The sequence below is a fragment of the Electrona antarctica genome, assembly GCF_951216825.1.
Source record: "Electrona antarctica genome assembly, chromosome: 6".
Taxonomy (NCBI): Eukaryota; Metazoa; Chordata; class Actinopteri; order Myctophiformes; family Myctophidae; genus Electrona; species Electrona antarctica.
The window spans coordinates 30,816,878-30,843,483 of record NC_136811.1 but is presented as its reverse complement, the minus strand read 5'-3'; the positions used below and the strand labels follow the sequence as shown (position 1 = coordinate 30,843,483).

At 42.7% G+C, this 26,606-nt stretch overlaps 1 protein-coding gene across 1 annotated transcript in view; it reads left to right on the top strand.

Annotated features, from left to right (window-relative positions):
• Window positions 1-616: 616 nt before the first annotated feature.
• The window catches only part of LOC306925348 (atrial natriuretic peptide receptor 1-like), a 72,563-nt gene continuing 46,573 nt past the window's right edge, over window positions 617-26,606 (top strand). The window contains exons 1-2 of the mRNA XM_079504126.1: window positions 617-1,412; window positions 25,564-25,751. Coding sequence (XP_079360252.1) covers window positions 641-1,412; window positions 25,564-25,751 — 960 coding nt within the window. The 5' untranslated portion in view covers window positions 617-640. The remainder of the gene's footprint in view (window positions 1,413-25,563; window positions 25,752-26,606) is intronic.

Genomic DNA, 26,606 nt, shown 5'->3' with positions numbered 1-26,606 from the left:
TTGAATCAAGCAACTTAAAAACTGTCTGGGGTGTTAAGCCCCAGACAGCCCGAGTAGACGATAAAATGACCAAAAGTTTTTTTGAAAGTGAAATATCCTTTTAAGTTAGCTGCTATTTTCTAGTGGAATATACAATTTGATCTAGTGAAAATATTGATGTGAAATTTGTATTATTGTTTGGCCAAGTGTGCCTGATGTTGCAGAAGACAGGCCTGTGTTTTAACAATGTTGACTATCATAAATTCCAAAATGCTAAAGCTACCCTAATATACACCCCAAAAAAGGTCTGGTACTAGGCCTATCTACAATAGACCCGTTATTGTGTGCAAAATCCCTCTTGTGGCAACAAATTGTACTCTGAGGGAGTCATTCTCCCATGACGCATGATGGCCTAGACTTGCAAAGGCCATAAGACTGACGTGGGCAAAATTGTTGAAGTGAATTCGACCATGACAGTCTGTGTCCTACCTACATTATTTGAGAAATGTTACTGTGATTGAGATAGGCAGTCATGCTTCTTCAAACTCAATAATAGTTTTGTATATTTCTTTAATGCTTGAAAATATCTCTCTGTGTGTACCTTCAGCTCACTGGCATAAATCATTAAAGTGCTGGAACTTGGGAACCTACAGAGCAGAGGATGGCCTGCTGCAAAGAAGGAGTTGGACTCCTGTTGGTAATGCTGGTTGTGCTGTCTCTCTGCCTGGAGCTCCAGCAGGTTCATGGCAAGTCCTTACGACACCGCGGTTCACGGCGCCATATACGAGCACACCATGAGCACCGAGAGCGACGAAATGTCACACTGGCCATCATCTTGCCACAGAAGAACACTGACTACCCCTGGGCCTGGCCCCGCGTCGGGCCCGCTCTGGAACGGGCCATCCGAATTGTCAACGCAGACACCACCTTACTCCCTGACCACCTCCTGACCTATGCCTTTAAGAACAGTGAAGACAAAGACGGCATCTGCTCAGAGTCCATTGCCCCACTCATGGCAGTGGATCTCAAGTTGGCCTATGACCCATGGGCCTTCATTGGGCCCGGTTGCTCCTACACTGCCTCCCCTGTGGGCCTCTTCACAACCCACTGGGATGTTCCCATGGTAACGGCCGGTGCCCCAGCTGTGGCTTTTGATGGCGGCGTCTATCCGTCCATCACTAACATAGGTCCTACACACAAAAAACTTGGCAAGTTCGCCCGCAACATCTGTGATCACTTTGGCTGGCGGGATCATGTGATGCTCATGTTCAGTGACAACAAGGTGGATGACCGGCCGTGTTACTTTGCAGTGGAGGGCCTCTACACGGAGCTGAAGAAGGCTAACATCACCATCGAGGAGAGTGTGTTTGAGGAGAACAAACCTCCTGTGAACTATTCAGAAATGCTGAATGATATTCAGCATGCAGGACGAGGTGAGTCAACATACTAGTTATGAAATGCAGTAAATTATTCCCAGGGCTGGAAATTGCTTGTTTGTTTTTTTAATTAGTACAAGGCCATCATTGCTAAGAAGACAACTCAATATAACCTCAACAATATTTGCCCAACAAATTTGATTTAGAACTATTATTTAGAAATGTGGATGACATCACAAAATGTGATCAAACTAATCAAACTTTAAATCTCAAATCACATACTTTTGTGTTTGATTGATTGTTTGAATACATTTTGACAGAAATACAAACAGCAGGGTAGGTACTCTCACAAAAGACATGCAGTAATCCTGGTCTCTAAACTACCTTGCGCTGGCCAGCCGGGGCGCCTGATGGAGGGGAAACTGGTCAGAATAACATGTTCCTTTCATGCGCTACGTCCAGCCGGGGAAACTCTCCCCTGTCAGGTGAAAAGAAGCAGCTTGGACTCCTCATGCATAGAAGGAAGCATGAGGTCAATCCGCTGCCCCCCAGGTTGGCAGAGGAAGTGTAGCACCCAGGATTACATTAGATAAATGAAAAAATGGGTTGCAAAATCGTGGGATAAAGAAATTATAAGAATAAAAAAGGAAATGCAAACAGCACGAGTACAGTCATATCTAAAAGGATATACACAAAAAGTGTTGACTTGTTTCCATTGAGGTCCTATGTATTCAATTAATCAACATAATAATAATAACACCAAAAATGTATATCATCCCAAATCTAAACCAGTAGAAAACAGGGGGGGTGGGGGTAAAGGTATAAAGCGTCCTGAGAGCACTTTTGCTGACTGTTCCAGTCCAGATGAACAGACATAAAGTACAGTGTGTAGGCCTATAGTGAAAATATAATTGAGTGTATCATTACCTTGTGTATACCAACTCCAGTTCTGTACTTGAAGGTCTTTTGATGAATAACTGAAGGAGATTATATCGACCACAGTATAATAGTGATCTTTGATACAGATTTGACTTACAGTATGAATAGGTTACAGTATGAATAGGTCTTATGGTCTTATTGTTCCATGTCTAGTACCAGTTAATGTACGCATACATGGACACCATGTAATGAATCAATATGCACACTACTCAAATTACTCAATGCATACATTTACCGTCTTCCCATCTTGACCTTTAAACCTTGCAGTTTAAGTACTATAGCCTACTTTTACCAGGAGCGTTTCTGTTATCTTTCTAGACCACAATGTAACAAATTAATCAAGATTGTCCTTGCACGAGTTGCCTGTCACAACAGACCCACGCCTGCATGCACATACTGTACACACGTGCACAAGTGCTAAAACGCACAAACAGTTGTGTGCATTAACACGTGCATTGCATGTTATGCACCATATAAATCATATTAAAAGGACACAAACTGAAACAAGACGTACAAATAATGTTCTGTTAAAAGGACACAAACTGAAACAAGACGTACAAATAATGTTCTGTTAAACCATTTAGTAATTGATTCAGCGGCACAGTTTTAACAAGACATATTGTGCCTTTGTGAGTGTGTGTTTGTGCGTCACATGCTGTTTCTGGTTTCACTATCGCGTGGCCATCTCACCGTGCCATTTGTGCCCCCCTTTATCCCCTGAGCAGGATTGGCAGTGTGGCTTGTTAGCCAGGGCATTAGCTTTTGATCCTTGCTGCAGGGCACCATCACAGAGGCAGCCTGAGCCAGAAATATGAGCCCAATCGATGAGCTCCACAGGCCAGACGGCTCAGAGCTGTAAATGGTGTGCCCTGAGGACAAGATGGAAAGTCAGCATCAGGGAATGATGCAGCAGATTTCTAGAATGCACAAGACATTGGGAGAATCACTTTCTAGGGCAATACAATACAAGGAGTGGTTATTTTTGCAATAGAATAAAATAAAATAAATGATTTGTTACTAACTCAACCTGTACGGCATGAATCTACTTCTGCAATCAATTAAATGTCCAGTACAGCTTTAACATAACCCTAAATTATGAAACCATTCCTTTACACAAATTTGTATGAGCACAAATGTTTGGTTTGTTGCTTCCCTTTGCCGTAAAAGGATCTCTTTGCCAGTTGAAAGCACATACAAATAGACAAGCTTTCAACAGGTTCTCAATGAGCTTGCTTCTCTTGTTCCCACACGGTAGAAAAACCACTCCTGACAGGACATTTATTAACAGAGGTCAAGAGCCCTGTTGCCATATATGGAAACTACAGTCAGCCTATCAGATCGGTAGGTATTTCCTGCCAAACAGACTCACATTAGGCTAATGTATTTTAGTCTATTGTGATTCACATTCTACATTTTAACTGGTGCGCTTACTGCACTTAGTGTGTGTGTGTGTGTGTGTGTGTAGCGTGCGTTCGTGCGTGTGTAGCTTGTTTGCGCGCGTGGTAGTTCCTCTGGAATTCCTCTGGAATTCCTGACATAATGCTAGTACTGTAATAATATTTTATTGTTAAATATAAGGTATGCTTTACATTTAAACTTTATTTCCCAACAATGTTCAACTGTATGAACCTTTCCCTGACTTGAAGACTTTCTTTGTATTATTATTATGTCATGTTGTGGAGCTAGCCAATGCTTTTGCAATCCTTGATTTTCACAAGGAGTAGGCTGGTTGTTGAAATATGAAATTTACTGCAGTGAGCCAATGTGACATCTGTAATGTTTTTAAGGCTTGCATTTGATTTGCACTAGACAAATCAAATGTTGGGCGTGTGGAGCCTAATGGCTCTATTTTCGTCACTGTCTATATCCCTAAACTTCTTTGCTTTTGTTTTTTACTATTTTGAAAAACATTTTACATATTTCAACTAGCCGATCTACATCGACACGTTGTGAGCTTGTAGAGCGGCTATTTGAACTATTCAAAAATGTTTTTCCAAATAGGAAAAAAAAGGAAAAAAAGTTTAGGGATAAGGGGTAAGGCAGTGACGAAAATGTTGGCAGTTGAGGTGTTCTGTGGCTCACAGCAGAAGACTGGTTTTGCATGATAAAACCAGAATTTGACGCAGAGCAATGCAAGGCTTTCAAGGCTTAATACGTACACGCATGCACGCTCACTCACAACATTTCCAGTTATTTCTATAAAATAAGGTTAGACAGACTTTAAATTAATCTACAGTATATTTTAGAGCAATAGCTTTTCTGGTATCAGAAAACAGACTTTCATTGCTAGTTTCTATATTTTAAAACAGAACTGGCCATATCGATGACCAGTAGTGGTCATGGATTTTGGTTCATATTCAGGATATACTGTAGTATGTGACACTGAAACAACAGCAACATTCATTATACTGTAGCTTATGCCATTCAAATATCCTATAAGACATGCATGTGTGTGTGCACATACACATGCATACACTTCCTCTTGATTTCTCTCTCCCTTAGTCCCTTTATCTCTCTCTCACACACACACACACGCACGCACGCACGCACGCACGCACGCACGCACGCACGCACGCACGCACGCACGCACGCACGCACGCACACACACACACACACACAAATGCATGTGTTACAGTTAGCTGACAGCCACCAACTGGGTGGTTCGATGTGTCGAAGTGTTCCTGAGCGAGACACCTAACCCTCACGAGCTGCTCACCAAGCACTCTTCTTCAGGAAGTAAGCCATCTGCCATGTCAATGCAGAAAAGTAATTTCCCTCTCGGGACGATACAACACTACTCTCTATTGATCATCCCCATTGGTGACTCATCAGCATAGGGCAAGCATTCTATTGGCGACTCATCAGCATAGGGCAAGCATTCTATTTTCGGCAAATGTTCACCCCAGAATAGCGTTATTAGTGTTCAAGTGGTTAATGATTCAGTTTCTGGTGTCTCAGGTGGTTGGTGCGCTGAATGCTCCTTTACCGTTGTGGGGTTTGAGTCTAACTTCTGTCATGTCTCATATGTTTCCTCGCTCTCTTCCCCTTGGTTTCCTGTCTTTTTACACTCTTTTTACATAAAATTCTGCCAAATAATTCTTAATGATATAAATGGATAATATGTAGTAAGTAGAGGGTAGCACGGGTCCATAAAATTGGACCCGGTCCAAAACGGGACAGGATATTTGGCCGGAAAAGTATTCAAATGTTATTGTCTTTTTTTATGTCCAATGTTTTTGTATTTAATTTAGTTAACATAACTACAACATTTGCATTTGAAATGTAATAAAAAGGTTACTTTTCAGGATTCCAATTCAAAAACTACAACAGTAATATGCATTGTGGCCCTCTGGAGTGAGTGTGGAAATATAGTGGCGCTCTCCATCGTCAAAGTTTCCCACCCCTGGTGTGTGCTATATTATGCTTATTCTTACCATGACATGAGACTGCTCGTGCTCGTCACCCCCGCCTCTCTGACGCAGCGGAGCGGAGGGTTACATAATATTAGTGCATTTAGCGGCACAACAAAACTGTCCCACACAGCTAACTGTGTGTGTGTGTGTGTGTGTGTGTGTGTGTGTGTGTGTGTGTGTGTGTGTGTGTGTGTGTGTGTGTGTGTGTGTGTGTGTGTGTGTGTGTGTGTGTGTGTGTGTGTGTGTGTGTGTGTGTGTGTGTGTGTGTGTGTGTGTGTGTGTGCTGTTATCGTCGCGGCGTGTCTGTTGGCTACATGTTATGTTAAGGTATATGTCTATTTTTGAAACCTATTTTTGAATGGTGCAACCACTCCATGTGTGTGCCTGGGTCTGTCCCTGGGTCTGTATGTCTGTCCCTGGGTCTTTCTGTCCAAGCACGAAAATATCTTGGTTGGTAACTCTGTCATTTCTCGACCGTTTCGGATGCGGGGCGGCTCGCTGGAACCGGGCCAGCCCCCTGACCGCATTCATGGGGGTCTGGATGTTCCAGGGACCACCCGGGGACCCCCGGAGACCCCCACACGGTAACTGTCATTTCTCGACCGTTTTGGACGCGGGGCGGCTCGCCGGAACCGGGCCATCCCCCTGGGCACGTTCCTGGTGGTCTGGATGTTCCGGGGACTCCCACGCGGTAACTTTGTCATTTCTCGACCGTTTCGGATGCGGGGCGGCTCGCCGGAAACGCCCCGGCCCCCTGGCCGCATTTCTGGGGTTCTGGATGTATATTAGTGAATAGCATAAACCTATATGGCAGTGGCACATACATTTTCTACAACTTCTTATTGTTCTCTCAAACTAATGTAGACCCCCATGTCATACCTAGTCAGGAACTATAAGCAGCAATAATAAAATATCAATGTATCCCTTTGAAAGAAGCACGCACAAGCATGCTATTCTGTGGAGAAGAGCCACGCTGCCCTCCAATACTGAAAGTCAAGAGGATGGAAGAGGTGTTTCAAGAGGCCTTGTGCACTTGGACAGAGCCCTCAACATGATGACCATGAACCTCAACATGAGTCACCAGCTCCTTCAAGGAGGAACCAGGCCACTCAGAACAAGATGAAGAGAAATATTGTAATAAGATAGTAGAAGGGTGTGTGTGGATAAAAACGATGCTGAGACAAAATGAGATGAATGATCAGTATTTATGAAAAAAGATGGTGACAGTGTGGCGAGGGGATGTAAATGCAGAAACAATTATGAATGTGATGTTTATAGTCTATGTCAGTGTTTCACAAACTTTTTAGGTTGAGAGTCAAAAGTGTCCGAGACTATGTTTTGCACCCTGTCCGTCCCTCTGTGAACAGCTCATCTTCCGGATCCCGATTGACATGAAACTGCATGTGCACACACAGTCACACACTCCCTGGCATCCCAAATTTTCACATCAGCCTGTTATAGCACCACCAGGAGCCTGATGTTTGCTAAACAGTTTTTTCATATTGCTCCTACAGATTTTGTCCAAACATCACGCAAATCGGTACACATTGGTCACATACTGTAGTCATGTGATCATGTCGGATCTGTCTGAGTCTTCATATTCCATCTGATTGGCTTCCAGAGTTTGCGGGAGTTCTCTTTGAACAAAATGTCTCGTGAACGCACTGACTGAACATTGCTGGTGGAGACCTGTGCTCCAAGGGATACTTTTTCTAGTTGACAATGCGACTGACAGCTGATGATGGGTCTAGGATTGGACAGACAGTGGAGAGAGCGCTGCAGTCTCCTCTCCTCCAGTAGCTGTGCCTTTTGGCATTGACTTGGACATTTATTGGGTTAAAATGAGAGTTTTGTGTGTTTTTCTAATCATTTATGGTTTAGTGGATATGAGCGTTGACATGATGTGCACTGATTTCCCCATGATGTGCACTGATTTCCCCACCGCATCTGATGAAAAAGAGAAATGCAGAGCAATGCCCCCAGCTGTGTGGTAAATAGATTTTCAGGATTCACTGTCAATGGCAGCGTTGGGTAACTGATTTGAGTAAAGAAAAACCTAATTTCTCCTAATTTTCGCAAAACTCAATACAAAAGTGGTTAATCTTTTGCAGAGCTGGTAGTTTGCTCTTGGATCATTCTTAGCTTCATTGAAGTGATCAGAACAGCTTAGTTGCAGTTTGACTAACATAAACATTAAATGCCATTGACAATGAATGGAAAATAAGAGCGCCCCTCACTTCACACAGGTGTGATTTTTAAGATTTGTTTTTGGCTTTTTGCCTTTCTAGATAGTAGCATCTGGCTCCTGGTTCCGCCGTGGGTTCCGGCCGTCTGATGACGAAAAGTTAGATCCGCTCTAGACACCAGAAGTTGATCCTATGGAATCGTGCATTTCCCGTCAGTGTGTGTGTTGGTCACAGTGTCTCGCATGTGACAACTATATGTGGATGAGTTGTAGGAAACAGTGGCTAGAGACATGCAGCAAAGGTTGTCAAACACGCAACGCGCTGTCAAGCCAGAACCTATATGTGGCATGCACCTGTACCACTAGGCCAGCGGGCGCCCATTTGATTAGCTATTGGACGGCTAACTGTCACAAATTGCAACAGGATTGTTGAATGAGTGTCCAGATGCTCTCTGGGGTCCATTTGTGCGCTCTCTCTCTCTCTCTCTCTCTCTCTCTCTCTCTCTCTCTCTCTCTCTCTCTCTCTCTCCTGCATAATCTATAAATTACAGCCTCTAGTGTATAATTGCCACTGCCAGCAACTTGTAACAAAAAACCTTATGTTGCAAGCCAAAACCTAGTGTAGAACAGAGAACTTATAACATTGGAATGCACTGAGCATTCCAATGTGGAGTTCCAAATCAACTGTTATAAATCAACACAGATATAATTTCTCCTATAGTGTTTGAAACAGGCATTTCATTTTCAGTGTGTGTTATCCTTCAGTGTGTTTTGTTATATACTTCGTCGTAAGATGAATAGCTAAAATAGCATACAGTATATATTCTCACCATAATGTCGCACCGTACAGAGGGAAGCCAGATTGGTTTTAGTTCCGACATACTATTGGTCCGAGTGTCAATAGACCGACAACCTACCTCAAACCCTAACCTAACCATAACCGCAAGCACGGGAGCCGCGCATGTCCGACCGTTGTTCCCGTATGCCGGATCGTTGGTCCGTCGGATCTGCGTGTGCATCCCATTGAAAGTGGAATGTCTGTCTACTACTTATAAGCCCACAGCTACCTTTCTTCTATGTGAAAAGCAACCAGTGTGACACACAGGCTAACAGCCAAAGGCCTTTGGCAGCATCTCTAGGTAGCTTTATCTTGTGCTGAAATTAGCATAATTGGTTAGCCTCAGTGCAACAAGTGATTCATCACTGCCTCCATTTCTACTCTCCTAAAATAACCTTTTGGTTCAGTTACAACTTCACCCAGTCATTCATATTCATTGAATACATTAATGTAATTCAATTTATTTCCTAACACCACTGTTAAAAGGAGCATTCACGATTGTCTGATATTTGTTTCCAGATAATGTTATCTTGACAGCAGGCTGAAAGGGGGCATCACACCCTCACTCGGACTGTCATGCCCCCTCAGTCAACATGAACTGAAAAGGAGAAGTGAGGAACAAAACAACAAAAACATATTCAATAAAATATTATTATTAAAAACAAAAATTGTACTTTAAAAACAAACATTAGAAATCCATAGACTTGGCTGGGGTCCTGTTTTTTGAGGGGTGCTGTTTGTTATTGTTAAGCAAACAGTAAAACATTAAAAGTCCATAGAATTGGCTGCCACATGACGTCACGAGTGGTGCTGTTTTTTTTACATCATTAAAAGTCAATAGACTTGGCTGCCATATGACGTAATCTTTGAAAACCAGACTTTGACGTTGGATGGGCTGGGGGGCATACGTTTGTCCGACTTACCAATTGTCCGACATACATGGCCGTTTAAGACTCACCCCGCACCGTGGCTCAGACATATGTGGCCGGTTGAGACTCACCCGTGGCTGTCGTGTGCCGTTATAGGTTATGGTTTGGGGTCCAAAGATATGCACCCGGAGGGGCTAGCACCCCTCAAAGAAAAACATTTGTGTGAAGTGAGGGCGCCTTTAGGTGACATGACACATGACATCACACAAAGACATCACATGACGTCATTTGCCATTGACTTGGAATAAAAGTTTGTACGGAATAAAAACACACATGACGTCACGGGCGTAACACAATGCCAGATGTTGGAGGGGATAGCGCCACCTACAAAAATAGCCTAATACAATTCACAATACCTAAGTGTGTCTGATCTGTTTTAACATTCAGGCATGGTCTTGTCAATACTATAAAATAAATTATAAACTAGAGAAAGTCAGGCAAGGAGTCTGGCATTTTTGTTGAAGAGATGGCTGTTTGTCTAAAGGAAAGAGATTTGACAGTCTATTCGCTCAACAATGAATGAGAATGAGAAGGTCCCTAGAAGCCTCTGCTGCTCAAAATAAGCCTTCATTTTTTTTAACCCTGCTGTGCTGTCTTTTCCGTTCTCTCGCTCCAACCTGACTCCTCGGTGCTGTGATAATCATGTGTATTTCTGGACAGGATTTCCTAATCAAGGAGCAAGGTAGCATACGACTCCACATGGGGTATAGCATCAGCCGCTTGTTCTGCCTGAAAACGCATTCATCTACAAAGACAATTGTCTGCTGCCTATACAGTAGGCCTATTCGAAACAAAGATGGAGAATGGATTTCTGTCATCCAGTATTTTTTTCATCCACAATTACTTTTTTTTACGTTTGTTATTTATTACAATGATTTTCATAGTTTTGCAGTCTTCACAATGTCTCTCTCTGGAAAGCCTGACCACACAAAAAAGTTGTCACTTGTCAGCACTAATCAAATGATTTCCTTTATTAGGCATATAAAGACATTTGGGGGAGACGGTTGGTCGATATGGTTAACATCTTTGAACCTGATGTAACCTGGAGTTATGTAGGTGAACATTTTCAGAAAATGTGTTGTTTTTAATGTCAGACATTTCAAGTTCAACATCATCTATCTGTAAGACAATGTATAAAATAGGGCTTAAGTGGTTGAATCATGGATGGAACAAAGGAAACAAATGACGCAAAGGGCCTGTTAATTAATCATCAGTTATTTGATCGGATGTTTATCAAGCAATTACTGTGTGTTCTTTTGCCTTCACAGTTCAGCAGTCAAATCGTAAAACAACATGAGCTTTTAATGCAATTAACATGCCTCAATTACATTGCTCTGGCAGATGTTAAAAAAGTTAACGCAGGAATGAAGTGACAGAAGAGGAGAAGAGAAGCATCGAGCTCCAACAGATTCATTGACGATGGAGATAACTAGGCTGTGAATGGAAACTAATTAGATTTACAAAACTTTAGTTCATAAGCACAGTGTCAACAGAGCGGTAACTCAAACATTCACTGACGTCAGTCTTCTCCTCGCCATGACCTACGACTTCCCAAAAGAGGGTGATGTCATATCCCATAGAGCCATCCTCCTTCTAACTAAAGTACCTCATCTCATGTCGCCATGGTTGCTGGATGGGCAGGCGACCATGCTGAACAAATCTATCCACAACACCGTGCTGCAGCCTTCTTTTCGTTGTCCTTGCCTGTTCCTGTCCATCTGGCAATAGTTAAAGATTAATATGCTGGAATCCCAAAGCCAAGAAAGCAGCGGAGGCAGTGAGCACATGCAGAGTGGTGGCTCTGTTAAGTGCAAGGTCACAGGTTTGATTCCAGCCAAGAGCTATAGTCCTTAAGCAAGACAGTGATTCACGGCCTGCTAAATCATCAAGGTGTGGCATGGTGTCGCACAGTTGTGGCAGGGGATGAGAAATGGGAGGCAACTTGCCAGAAATAGTGTGCAGATGCCACATTTCTTATGCAAACACAAGAGTTCACACTAGGCGTGTCTCACGATACGCCTAATCCACGATTTGATTCAACTATCTATTTTTAAGGTCACAATTTAATTCGTCACGTAACTTGTCAATTGTTTAATCCAGTGTTCTCCACCACTGAAAATGGTTGCATGTTACCCTGACTGCGCTAGTTATAATAGAGCACCGAAGCCTGACGTCAAATCCACAGGTTCATGTACTTTTTAATAATAATTAATCCCCCATAGGGGAGAAAAATAAATATGTCACCCCGGCCGCTTCACTCATATGGATATGAAGAATCAACTGACTGAGAGAAAACGCTATAGAAACTGTATCATATATGAGTGACTGAAACGATACAGAGACACCTCCCTGACAATAACACTGAGACAGCTTGTTTATTTTTGGACCACAACGCTTATATGAAACGATTTTAAGATGAGCCCATGTTATTCTCCATAGAGAAATTACTTCCGTGAACCAGGGGAATCGAGGGGACGAGCGAGTTACGTCAGGACTTCGGTGCTCTATTGAGCACGGCCAAATTATGTTGGAGACTGCAACACCTTGTGACTTGTGAGGTGCTTGTAGATCTGTTTTCGGCTAATGCTATAGGGATGCTAGGGTTCAAGTGGTTAATGTAAAAAACAAAAAAACAAGAATGACTCGGTCATAACTGCCAGGTTCAGCAAGCACCCAAGCACTCGTATCTATAATCAGTGTGTGAGCCTCTGCTGTCTCAGCTCACGCTTCACATTGCTGCGTTAATCTGCGGTGTTCAGTATGGGTTTTATGGGTAAGTCTCCCATTGGCTTAGAGGCGGTCGCCACTACAGTCGCTACTACAGGTACTAATGTACAGCAGGGGGAGGTAACCTTTGGCACCGGTGCCAACAAATTAATAAAGTCCCTCACATTTGTATGTAAATTACATCCTGCATATAATTACACATAACTGCACATAACTACATTCATTAAAACTCTGAACTCTGAATGGGGAGGGAGTCTTGGAGATAGTTGAGTTATTGCTCCGAGTCTAATGATCATTATAACAATATGAAAGAAAATATTTGAAAGGAAGGAAAAATGTTATATTCGTGGACAATCAAAATATTTTGGAAATGTTCAGTCATTACAATTCTTGTTGACACTGAACAGAGTTACTTCAGGGGGGCTGCCAAATCTTTGTGTGAATGGAACTTTTTTTTGCTTGAAAAGCGCCTCGACTACATCATCTGCTACTGCTGTAGCTTTTGGCTAATGGTGATCAATGTATAAAGTCACAGTCATAGTGCTATATTAGAATTAACTATCGGTTAAAATTACATCAGCGCCATACCCTATAGGTGTGGTTGGCGAAAGGGCCTTTCTGTGTGGAGTTTCCCTGTGTCCCCTAGGATAGGTACACTCACAAAAACATGCAGTAATCCTGGTCTCTATACTGCCTCCCCCTGGTCAGCCGGAGCGCATGATGGAGGCGAAAGGAACTGGTTGGAATATTGTGTTCCTTCCATGTCCTACTGGGGAAACCACCCCAGGTCAGGTGATAAGAAGTGGCCTGCTCACTCCTCATGCATTGAAGGAATCATGAGCTCAGTTCGGGGCTCTCCCCAGGTTGGCAAAGGGAGAGTAGCGCCCAGCATTACAGCTTAGGCAATTGGCACCGGGTGAAATTTGGGTTACAAAAGGTAGTATAAAAATGTATAAAAAAGTAAAAATCAGACCCATCTGAAGTGAGTGGTACTGTACTGTACTGTACTGCAGGGGTTCTCAACGTTTTGATCCGGGGACCCCCAGAAATGCTTTGGCCGTGTCTCGTGACCCCCGCCCCGCCCCCCTCCCCACCCCCAATACAAATTGCCCGCTACAATAACCATAATAATAGTGAAAATACATCATGAATAAATACTGAAACCAGATATAATCATTAAGGAAAGTTTATGCATCTACTATGTGTACTATGTAAACTCTTCATTTATCTTTTCCAGCCATTTAGTTGCAAAAAAAAATTTGGGGACCCCCCAAAATTATTTGGCGACCCCCCGGGGGGTTGCGACCCACGGGTTGAGAACCCCTGCTGTACTGTACTGTACTGTACTGTACTGTACTGTACTGTACTGTACTGTACTGTACTGTACTGTACTGTACTGTACTCCCCTCCCTGGCCACTTTAGGTGTTGAAGCTCAAAATTATGACTTGATGTCGTTACCGTTACCAGAAAGTGAAGTGGACAGAAATGCAGTACCTGGATGGAAATGGACAAACGGTGGAAAGGTCAAAATAATTGATAGTTATTTGGCAAACCTATAGATTATAACTGTCAGTCTTGGAATCACAATGTAAATCAGGCTTTGTAAAAGGTCAGAATAAATAACACTAACAATGTCTACAAACGAGCAGGACAGAGCAGTCAGCCAAAGACTTGTCTTAGACTGTCACCCCCACAACCATGGCCCAATTAGCCTTATTTATACGTAATTAACTATGAGGGAAACACATTATGGGAAGGTCTTGGACCTGCTTAACCAAGTCATTGTCTCAGTAGCAATTGTCACAAAGGGATACATTGGTAACAACCTGTAGGAAACATTGATGATTCTAGTAATGCAAAATTGCAATGAGCCATTTGCAGCCAGACCAAAATGCAGGATCTGGCTTTAGTTTAAAGGAAGGACTTCCCTCCACAGGCTCAAGATGCTGGTTTCTTCCCTCTCACCAGTTTGGCAAATTAACCTTCTCATACTGCCTCTGGAAAAGGTTTTTCATAAACCTTTCTATCTTAAATTTACATTTAATAATGCTACATCACCAAAGACATCTTCATCAATGTAGTCATTGTAGTGTATAATGGGTCATTTGTTTTTATTCTTCATTCGTCACCCTATGAAATGATGCTTAAAGCATCTAATAGTATACAGTCCAAATACCTACTCATATTGAATCCTACTCTCTCTTCTCTCTGTCTCTCTGTCTCTCTGTCTCTCTCTCTCTCTCTCTCTCTCTCTCTCTCTCTCTCTCTCTCTCTCTCTCTCTCTCTTTCTCTCTTTCTCTCTCTGTCTCTTGCACACACACACACACACACACACACACACACACACACACACACACACACACACACACACACACACCCCCCACACACACACATTCTCTAATTAGGTATTTGTGTCAGGGAAAGCAAGGAGGCTGACAAGTTCTTCATTAAGCCCTGAGACTCAATTAGACTATTTTGTTTCTGGGTTTTGGTTTGGAGAGGCTATGCTGGCATAGTGGTGCCTGCTTACACTTAAGTTGATCACTCACCCATGACTCATTGGCCAGAAGAACAGCCTAGAGGCTAAATTAGATTAGTCTAACAAATGCAGTAGTTGTTCCCTTTTTATAAAACAACACCTTTGCGTCTGTCTGTCTGTGTGTAATCCACTTAACTCGAGAACCGTTCGCCCCACCGACACAATCAAAATCGACACACGCGTTCCACACCACAGCAAGGGGTGCAGTGGCCGGTGTCAAGTCGGTCGGACCCACAGTTGTCCAGAAACTCCCCAAAAAGGCCTCTCCCCGGGCTCTGGACAGGGCCCCTCCCCAGGGTCCATATTCTGACATCTGAAGTAGGCCAGTGCCCAACGGGCACCGCTGCAGCTTTATTAAACACATTTTATTTGATTATAATTTATAGGCCCTATTTAATATTTATACCTTTATTATGCGCTGCTGTACCGATCCTTTGTTGGATTAGTTTTATCCGTCAGGCCGAAGGCGTTGCCGAGACTATGTTGTACCCCCTATCCGTCCGTGTGTCCGTATGTACGTCCACGAACAGCTAATCTTCGGCACCGTTGGCCCGAACACAGCGTGCGATTTACGTGAAATTTGGCATGCACATTCCCACTAGGCAGAGGAAGAAATGCCACCTGAAGAAATGACACTTGAAAATGTTCTAATCAGCCTTATGGCGCTATAACAGGCTTATTCTTGTTTTTACCTATAACTGCACTGATCTAGCCTGGGATCAATACAATTTCCGGGTTTCTGATCCGGTCAGGAGCGAAAATAACTACGTCATGTTGTGTAGTCACTTGTTGTAGGAATGATCCAGTATCTACCCCACTGTGAGTGATCCATTAGGCCAGTCAATCTAAGATCTGACCCAAAATAAATTGCAATAGGCCTTTTCGTGGAGGGGTCTGAAATTTGGACTTAGACTGTTTTTCGTCTGTGGTACTCAATTGTTCAAGGTTTTTTTATTATCCTTAGGGTCATCCAAATAACATATAAAAAATGTAGTATCTACACTAAATCTACACTAAATTGACCGAACGCTGTCTGTACACTTCCTTAGCACAGAGCAAGACTGCTGCTCGCTTAGGAACCTAGCGCCACACAGCTCTGTCCTCCAGCCTCAATGTGCCCTGCTTTAATTACAAACACCAAAGCCAACCTCCCAGTTTAATAGATTATATGCATCTCTATGGGCAGCAGACGGTGAGCTAGGCGGTTAGGGACCGTCTACAAAGTGCAACACCGAAAGTGAAAATATTCAATAACTTCATTTATGCAGAATATATTGTTATATATTGAATAGGAAAATATAAAACTCCATTTCAGGTACTTTTCTCTCAGAATTCGTATGGCCTACAGTCCACTTGCATCATTTTGCTGTTCATATATTCAGAACGGGTAAGGACTAGTTATATACATTTTGAATCATGGTAAATTCAGGGGTTGAAAGTTGAAAGTACATTTTATGAGTGGTGCAACCACTCGTATATACAGCTATGTGTGTCCCTGGTAGCCTGGTTAATAAACCAGACCGAATCAGCCGTTGGCAAAAAAAGGTTGCCTACCAGCGGATTACGGTCTGGCGAGGCTCAGTAGCACGCCTCTTTCCTACAGCAGAGAACAGGTCGGACCAATCGGGACACGGTATGCAATATAGGCGGGCTTTGGTACAGTGACATTCAATGCTTGAGACCTTTGACTGACAGTAGCTCTGACCAATTGCGTCAAAGAGAAAATGTTCCCCGGGAAATGAAATCCAAGTGGAGCCAGCCCAGACTGATATACCGCGACAGTGTTGTGTGATATTAGTCTGGCTTATTAGCCAGGCTATGTCCCTGGGTCTGTCCCTGGGTCTGTCTGTCCAAGCACGAGAATAGCGTTATAGCGTTTGTTCACCACTAAGTGTCACTGTTGCACAGCCTAACACACAGACACAGAGACACACAGGCCAGGGAGGATGGCTTGTACAGTACAGTACAGTACAGTACAGTACAGTACAGTACAGTACAGTACAGTACAGTACAGTACAGTACAGTACAGTACAGTACAGTACAGTACCACTCACTTCAGATGATTTTTAATTACCGGTATGCTTTAACTCTATCTCTACCGCTAGCTGTTAGCATAAACCCCAGTTCCAGGGGCCAGCATACATGTTCACTTTAAGAAGACGGTGTTTGCCCGCCCCCCACACTCTTGTTACACACACCACCGCAGCATTGGAACACGCACACACTCCTTACATCTCGTCAGAAGCGTTTACATGGCGCCAGCGTTGCGGTACAAAGGCACAAATTAAATCTGAAATGTGGATGGCAGAAAATCCACCAAGGACAGCGATCCTAGAATCTGAGTTATGACGGTTTGAAAATCCTCCCTTCAACTGCTTTGCACTGTGAATATATTTGCAATCCCATAGTTGGAATGGTGGGGCATTGCTATGGGAACCGGACCAATGTTAAAGGCTTCCGTATAGAGCGTCACAGTCCCGCCTCCTACCCTGGACCAGGAAATGAAACCCAATGCATTTTTCCCATAGACATTTCTTAAAGTATTTATTTAAAGACGGTTACGCCGCGGACAAAGCCAACTGGAGTCGTGACAACTCATGACAACACAAACAATATTTTGGACCAAACAAATAATTACAAAGAAGAAAAACAACAAAAAAAGTGTTGTAACCTGCCGTTTCTTTCTTCTTTCTAATTATTTGTTTGGTCCAAAATATTGTTTGTGTTGTCATGAGTTGTCACGACTCGAGTTGGCTTTGTCCGCGGCGTAACCGTCTTTAAATAAATACTTTAAGAAATGTCTATGAGGAAAATGCATTGGGTTTCATTTCCTGGTCCAGGGTAGGAGGCGGGACTGCGACGCTCTATAGGCATCAACCATATAGACGGAGTTTACGTTGGGGTACGCATATATACAGACTTGGGATATGACGCCACCTAGTGTCGACGTACGTATATTTACATACCTGGGGAAAAAAGAGTTAAGAAGCATGTAATCTGTTTTCATGATTCTGAATCCATTCCAAGCATTGGTTTTGCACAAAAAACACGGCTAAAAATGGCCATAGCCACTATGGCCATTTTTTGCGGATATGGCCTAATGCTATGGCATGCATGTGTGCTATGGCCTAATGCACACACACACACACGCACACACGCACGCACGCACGCACGCACGCACGCACGCACGCACGCACGCACGCACGCACGCACGCACGCACGCACTCTCACACACACACACACACACACACACACACACACACACACACACACACACACACACACACACACAAACTCACACTCTCTCACTCACTCACTCACTCACTCAGTCACACACACACACACACACACACACACACACACACACACACACACACACACACACATTTTCCCTCTCTCTTCCTCTCTCTCTGTGGGGGATGAACCCTTTTGTAACATTTACGTAATCATCTCTTCTTCCCGAAGCTGTACTACTCCCCTGGCCTTTGAACCTGTAGCCCCACCACCACCGGCAATGAATTATGTGTCATACTGTAGTGTAGATCAATGGAAATGTATTACTATTATCTGTACTGTAGTGAGATGAATTCCACCTGTGTGGACTTAAATGGAAGTTGACTTGTTCTACAGTATATATCACCTAAAAAGAGTCTTTAGACACGTTCATACAGTGAACCTTTTGTTCATATACCGCATACTCTAGGTCTCCCTCCGCCCTAGTATGACATAAGAACAAAATGGCTGCTGTCAGTTGAGATGACAGTCAGTTGAGATGAAAGCTGTAACCATTACGAGGTTGAAATGAGCTCAGAGGAAGATAATTACCTTTCCTCTTATCCAGCTTCCTCTCTGACCTTTACTTTATTCTTTTCCTTCATACTTTTTCAGTTCATAGATGTCAGTTGAATGAACAGAATTAGGCCCAGTGAGAGGATCAATCAAGTAATTTAAAATTACGTGCTTGTTTGGTACAGAGATAAGAAATCCACCATCTTCTGCCAAAGACATTCAGCATGTGGCAATGGCAGAGTAAGATACAAACCTTAATTCTTAGATATTGTAATGAGTCACCCATCTATAAATGTGAGAGATATAATTATATTTGTCGAAAACATCATGAAATAAATCAGCACACTCAAACAGTATTAATTAAGATGATGTTTTGTAACAAGTTAAACCCTCTAGACTTATTCATAGGGTGAAGACTGATTCATAAGTAGGGTAGGAAGCTTGTAGATCAGCTATTTTTAGGGGAATAAACTAAAGTGTCTAAAAGCCAAACCAATAATAAAATATAATCGGAATAATACGCCACAGCAAAAGTCTCTCTGGTGGTAATCATCCACTCACTACAGGATTTTAGTCGGATAATGAGTTCGCTGTCCATGTCCTGCTCATGTTTTTAAATTTAGAGCACTAATGTGGTGTTAGATGTTTTTAGTTGGTTGAAATTCTTGCACTTTTTGTTATCGTTTTGTAATCTGTTGTATTGCTTCGGGCCCTAGCTGTCTTGCAGGTGTCACTTGCAAAAGTGCTTTCATAATTCAACGTGGCTATAAGTTTCAATATTATTAGAAAAACATCATTGCATAACAGTATGAATTATGATGTTTTATACAATTCAATTCTGTATTGCGACTGAGGTGGTTTGTAGCAGACAATGTTTGACCATCATCCGCTATACCGTTTTCCTTGCACTCTTGCCTATATCTGCTGTAAAGTACTGTAGCTTATTTGTGGCCAGACCTTTTTTCTGCAGATATTCATTTTATGTGCTAGGTAAGGTAACATCAAATCATGACCTATTGTAGCAATAATAACCAATTAAAAAAATCATAGAATATTTTACACTTTTATTTCTGTAATGGAATTTGGTGGATTTGGGGGTATTAGACCTAGCACATCCTGATGGTTAGAGGAAAAGGAACCCTTTCATCACCCATAAATCTCTCATGTGAAAAGTGCATTGGTCAGTGAACTGGAACCCTTTCATCTCATTACAACTGTCCAGCTTAGGAAGTGTGTGAAGATCAGGGGTCAATGGTCATTGGGCACTACGGTAATCTTTTGGTCTTTCTGTTGCTCTGTGACCCTGCCTACCTTTCCTGGTGTGTAAGGGTCATGTCTGTACGTTGGCCTTTTGTACTGTGTACAAATCCTATGCCACTCTGACAGCTAGTGGCCTGGGGAGGCGGTACCTAAAGGATGCAGGAGTGCTCTTGTGACAGGAAGACTGCTGTTTAGATGTTTCACCTTGGCTTGGAAAGAACAACAATTGCTATGTGTTGATGTACTGTACAGGTTCTACAGCCTGCTGTAAGTTTCAATGTGTGTTAACTGTATGAATGTGAAATAACTTGATGAGCAGGCATTCTCTGCAAACCTCCCATTAATAAGGTTTCACCAAAAGTCATCATGATAGAATAGCTTACATTTCGGAGACACTAATGTTATAATCACTTACAAATGTAACAAATACCTGTGTCCCTAGAGAGAATGCTTCTCTACAGAGCAGCACAAGTACCACATTAAGAGAAAGGCAGGAAAGGTAAAAAAAATCACACCCGTGTGAAGTAAGTGGTGCAACTCCGTGTGGCGGTCCCCGGGGGTTCCCCGGAACTTCCAGACCCATAGGAACGCGCCCAGAGTGTCGGCCCGGTTCCGGCGAGCCGCCCCATGTCCGAAACGGTCGAGAAATGACAGTTACCGTGTGGGGGTCCCCAGGGTGTGTGTGTGGGTCTGTCCGAGCTTTGTGCTCGGACAGACCCAGCTAGGGACCTAGGGACCCAGCCAGGGACAGACACACATAGCTCCTTAATGAAGTGGTTGCACCACTTAAAAAGAAAGAAAAGGAGTAGGAGGTGTGATTTCAGCATAAGGGGGTTATACCGTACAGTATGTATTTCTTGATGGGATTGGTCTTCAGTCTGGCCACTAAGCCTAAACCCGACACACACTGAATTCAGATAACTCCCTGGCTCCTATCTCGCTGCCCTGGCTGGTGGGGTGGGGGTTGGTTGGGTATAGAACTCGGAAGATCGCTTTTAGTTTTAGCCTTCGGTGACTTGTTTCCGTGGTTTCACCGCTCACTTCCTGACCCAAGGTTGTCAAACCCTGAAACAATAGAGCGAGCGAGACAGGAACGGCAGGCCGGAGGAATGTCATCACGCCCTTGGAGACTTCCTGTGGCACAGACACCGAACCTCAGGTTTGGGGAGAAGCCAATAAAATGTTACTGCCCCATTTGCACCTTCAGCCCCCCAGGACAAATTATTGTCACAACGGCAATATCACTTATTACAACTACTGCTACGCCTTCTGTACTACTACCACTACTATTACTACTACTAACTAATACTATTATTACTACTTTGTGTGTAATGCCATGCCATACAGATATAACAGGAATAAAAAAGGTAAACTTCTTAACTGACATTCTGTAAGAAAGAATGCGTTATTTTGCTGTGGAGAAGTGAGCTGAGACTAATTTAGACAGACCCCAAGAATATGAACATGCAATACAATCGCTGCCATTTGCCACCCTGTGCGCTTTACTGTACAATGAGTATGTAATGCTTTTAGTATGACTGGTCTCAGCACCAGCCACAATATGAGCTCTATAAGCAGTGTATGGTTCACTGACTCTTTCAAAATGTTACTGTCTCTTTCTTCAAACATTAGAATGACTTAATGGCTTTAGCCTTAATTTTGGACACATACACATCACTATATAAGTGCCCACCAGTGTGGTAGCGGGTAATATCACACTGCCTATGAACTTGCTATTAACTGTCTCCATTAATTACCTAAGCCTAATGAAGACTGTGTCTGGGAGCATGCCCTTTGGCTCTGATATATTGCTCAGTCTTACTAATGCAGTGGCCTTATCTCGGTTGACTGTATACAGTAGTATACTGTACCTCCACTGTTGTATGCCTAGCCCAATTATCTTCCAGAAACAGATCCCGCCGCACACCCCCTCCATATCTCACATTATGAAAAGAGTATAAATAGAAAACACATACTATACCAAAATGTATAGCTCTATATTCCTCTAGTAATAATTCTTTGCTATATATAGTTTTTGTTCAGAAACAGACATCTCCCCTCTTTCTTAAGTAAGAGGGGCGAAGGGTACCAATTATATGTCCAAATATGGAGTGTCTTGTCTAACCTCAGTGTGTTGTCATGGCATCAGCAAACATCAGTCGGCTCAATATAGGCACAAGAGGCATGCCGCTATATGGGCATATACTGATGACATCAGGGATCTCCATATATGTGCAAATAAATTCCATATATGGGCCTATATAGATCGGCGGTGCATAGAACAAAACTACTGCGCAAAAACAATGTTGGTGTGACTAAGAGTTTGCTGATTTCTTTTTCTGTTTTTTTTACATTCATAGATTCATGACTATAATTCAACTTTGACATGTTTTCATTTCAGTCTGGAGCCTTATCTTGTGCTGGCAAATGTAATGCCTGCTATTGACTAGTGCCGGTACAGTACGTCACTTGAGATGGAGGGACAGGAGCATTGTAATTGGCTAGTAGTTTAGCTCCCATAAATCGGATGGACAGATGGTGCCCAAATGGCTACTTCCGGTCCATAGCCTGGCTGCATGTTTATCCCATAGCCTGGAGAAATGATTGCTCTGTGATTATAAATTCAGACAAATTGCATAGTTGTCATTGCCAATTTAAATAAATATGATGCTATAGGGCCTATAGCACACACAGGGGTGAATGCAAGATCTTCTAGAAGAGATGTAGCTAAGATAAAAAAAATATGACTACTATTCTCTCTCTCTCTCTCTCTCTCTCTCTCTCTCTCTCTCTCTCTCTCTCTCACACACACACACACACACACACACACACACACACACACACACACACACACACACACACACACACAAAGAGAAACCATTTTTCACTGTTTTACATTATGTGCAAGATTGGAATCCATGTTTAAGTCACTTGTATTATTGTAATGTATATATTTGGTTATAGGTATGGAAAGAAAAACAAGAAGAAAGGCAGATTACTAAATTACCTATTTGGACAAGCAAAATTGGCGACCTATTTAAGTAGGAAAGAAAAAATGGCAGTTTTGTTTGAATACAAATTTGATGAAAAAATGGATGAATAATAAATTGGAGGTTTTTAAGGGTGTCTGCCTCTATCTTTATTACAGTACATGCACATTGACAGCTGAGCTTCTGTGATTGGTTGCAGTAATGCCAGGTCTTAGTTCACATGCTATACGAAGGTATTACTACTAGTGTATTCTTTATTCTTATTTTTTCACCATACTTCCTGGGCCAGTAAGTCAAGTAGTTGCTTCAATAAGACACACACAGTGGACATTAAATACACAATAAGTCATAAGTATTGGTACTCAGTAATGGAATCAGACAATGGGACACATGCAATACAACCATCAAGACAATGGAATTAGAGAGATACAGATACTGTATACAGGCCAGACAAAGCAAGCTTGTAGAGGCTAGGAATGATGACAAATGTGGTTGCTTTTGAGCCAAGTTTTAAGATGATTTACCCCAGGAATGGTAGGTGGTACTTTGCTGTAGTGTACAGTATGATGTATGTAGAGAGGAAGGGCGTCCCAGGTCAGGAAAGCCCCCCCTGAGAATGCTAACCTGCCAGTGGTTCTTTCCTCCTTGGGACAATAATGTTCCCTCAGGGTGTTGATCTGGTTAACCTGTCATTAAGGTCATGAAAGTACTATGTGGGGGTGGAGGTGGTCCGGGGCTGCTAGGCCATGAAAGATTTTTTAATTGTTAAACAAGAAACCTTGTATGTCCATATTTAAACCAATTTTTTTTGTAAATGCCCTATACTTTGCCATACACTGCTACAGTGTCACACACAAAAGAAGCAAACATTGCAGATCTACCAGCTCACAACACATCATGATGCAACATGTGAGCTTGTAGATCTGCTATTTTTTGCTATTTTTGGAGAGAGAAAAATGTAAGTGAAATTGACAGTGGTCTGTTTGTGGATTTTATAAATATTGAACTATAGGGGTGTCCCGATCACGTTTTGTTGCTCCCGATCCGATTCTGATCATTTGATTTTGAGTACCGATCTTTCCCGAACACAATATCCAGTCTAATATCATGATATGGATATAATATTGATACTAGGGAATAGGATGTCCCGATCACTTTTTTTTGCTCCCGATCCGATTCCGATCATTTGAAAATGACGTGATCGGCCCTGATTTCCGATCACGTGATCGGATCGGGACAACCCTATATTGAACCAATAAAAAGTATTAACAAGAGCTTGTGACAAAATAATAACTAAATTAGATCCATTAGAGTTATTGGAACACACTAGCCTGATTGTCAGGCGAGTGGGCGGGGTCTATGGGCTGGAAACCAGGCTAGGAACACACAACACATGTTATTTTTCCTGAAATTAACTGTTTTGGACATACAAGGTTTCCACCAAACAGCGACGATATTAGCTCGTCGCTGAGCTCAGTAGGGGACTGTACTTTTGCAATTATGTATGTAACTTTTGGGTTTAATATCCAGGACTTAAGAGACTGTACAAGATAGTAAAGCTGTATATATATTGCCAGAACATGCCAGAAATTAGTCTTGAATAACACCCAAGATATATTAAGTTGGATACCACTTGGGTTGGGTCTGATAGATACTGTAAATATAATGTTGTGGAACAGCACTACACAAACACGTTTTTTCTTTTTCCCATTTGAGATGTACAGTAATCATTTGTTTGTATGCCACTAAGTGACACTGACCATTATCTGAGTGAGTTTAAGAGCAGTCTGTTCACTGTCTTTTGCATGTACTTCATATTACAGTGTCATCTGTGTACATTTGAATGTCACCCCGAACACAAGGGAGATTATTTATGTATACGCTGCAAATGGGTCACAGCTCGTCATTGACTCTTCAAGAGTGTTCAACAGTATTTTCAACATAAGATTCGAACTGCACAAAGCATCAGGAGAAAAGGATAATTGTTCCCGTTTGGCTCTAGTTCTTTACAAAATGTAAGCCTAACTAATAACTATAAAAAATATATATATGGCTCTCCTTAGTTGGAATTTAGTTTATTATCCTGAGCAGTGGAAGTCCATTCTGTTTACCAGTGATGCTCTCATTGCTGCCATGCCCCAGGGCTAATATTCAGTCAATATTGTAGTAATTCTTCCAATATTATCTCATAAATCTCAACTCTGTTACCAGTGGTGGGCAGTAAGTACATCTACTTGAGTACTGCACTTAGGTTTAGTTTGTTTTGACGTTCAATCCACATTTCAAAGACAAAATATTGTACTATTGACTCCACTACATTTGTATGAAGGGAAAATTAGACAGGAAGTTGACATTTTGATTATGATGTTCTATAATGTCAGAATCAGCTTTTGTTTGTGTTCGTTTACGTGCGAAAAGAGTGACTTTGATTTATTGATTGATTGATTGACACATTTGACTGAGCAACTTTCACTTGTCACTGTTGAGTATTAGTAATATTATTTGACCAGGAGTATTAACTCAAGTACTGGGGTCTGGGGTTGAGTAGTCTGTTACAAATGTCAATGTTGTCTCTCCACACTCTCTCTGTCCCTCCAGTGGTGTTCTTGTGCTGCTCTCCAGACATCTTCAGGCAGCTGATGATTCACTTTCAGCGGAAAGGACTACCTCAGGAAGAGTATGTCTTCTTCTTCATCGACGTGTTTGGAGATAGCCTGAACACCAAGAATGGCCAGCCTTGGGCCAGAGGAGATGAGGACGACGCTGTCGCCAAACAAGCCTTTGAGGTACAATGATACTGGTCAGAAGTACTGATTTTGTCTCTGTTTACCTTGTCTACTAAGACTATAGTGACTAGGTAACATTAGAAATGTCCCCGCAAGTGTGTAAACATGGTCGGGGAGGCGTCGGCGAGCGCTTTTATCGGCGCTGGATCTTCTCACAGCTCCTTTCACACACAGCGAGCAAAACCTCGCCGATCAAAGCCCGATTTTACGCCAGAGGGGGTTTTGTCGGCGAGTGCCAAAAATGCCTAATCGGAGCAAATATCGGGCAGTGAGTACGAGCCATAACACAGACAGACTAGACAGCCTGATTAAGTGAGCAGGCAAGGTGACAGGGACCAAGCATAGAGTATATATATAATAGAGACTGAACTGGCGCGAAGCTCCGCCCCCCCAGCTATTCATGTCAGTAGAAGTTGCTCAGTGGCGTTTTGAAGCACCCGGAAGACTGCCGGAAGTCCCTCCCCGGACCTCAACTTTGAGGTCCTGAGTGACGTAGGGCAACCGAGCGCTCAACGTTAAAGCCCAGCTGCACGGGGTTTCCCGGTCATGAATCCACGGGTCCGCCTGTAGTCCCTCCTCCTACCACTAGGACCCAGAGCTTCAACGTTGAATAGCCTCACTGCCCCCTTGGGACCAAGCCTGACTCTGTGGCGGTGATGGCAGAGAAGAGGACTCTGGCTAAGACACTTAGTTAGGTAAAGTTAGCTTAAGTTGTGGCAAATCTGCAAAAAAGATGCTTACCACTAGCTTTCTGCACAGATGTGTTCATAAAGGTGTCTACTATCACAGAACATTTTGTTCCAACCCAACTCCCTTGGGAAACTTTGTGACAGCTGCTGAAAGTTTGGGTACCAT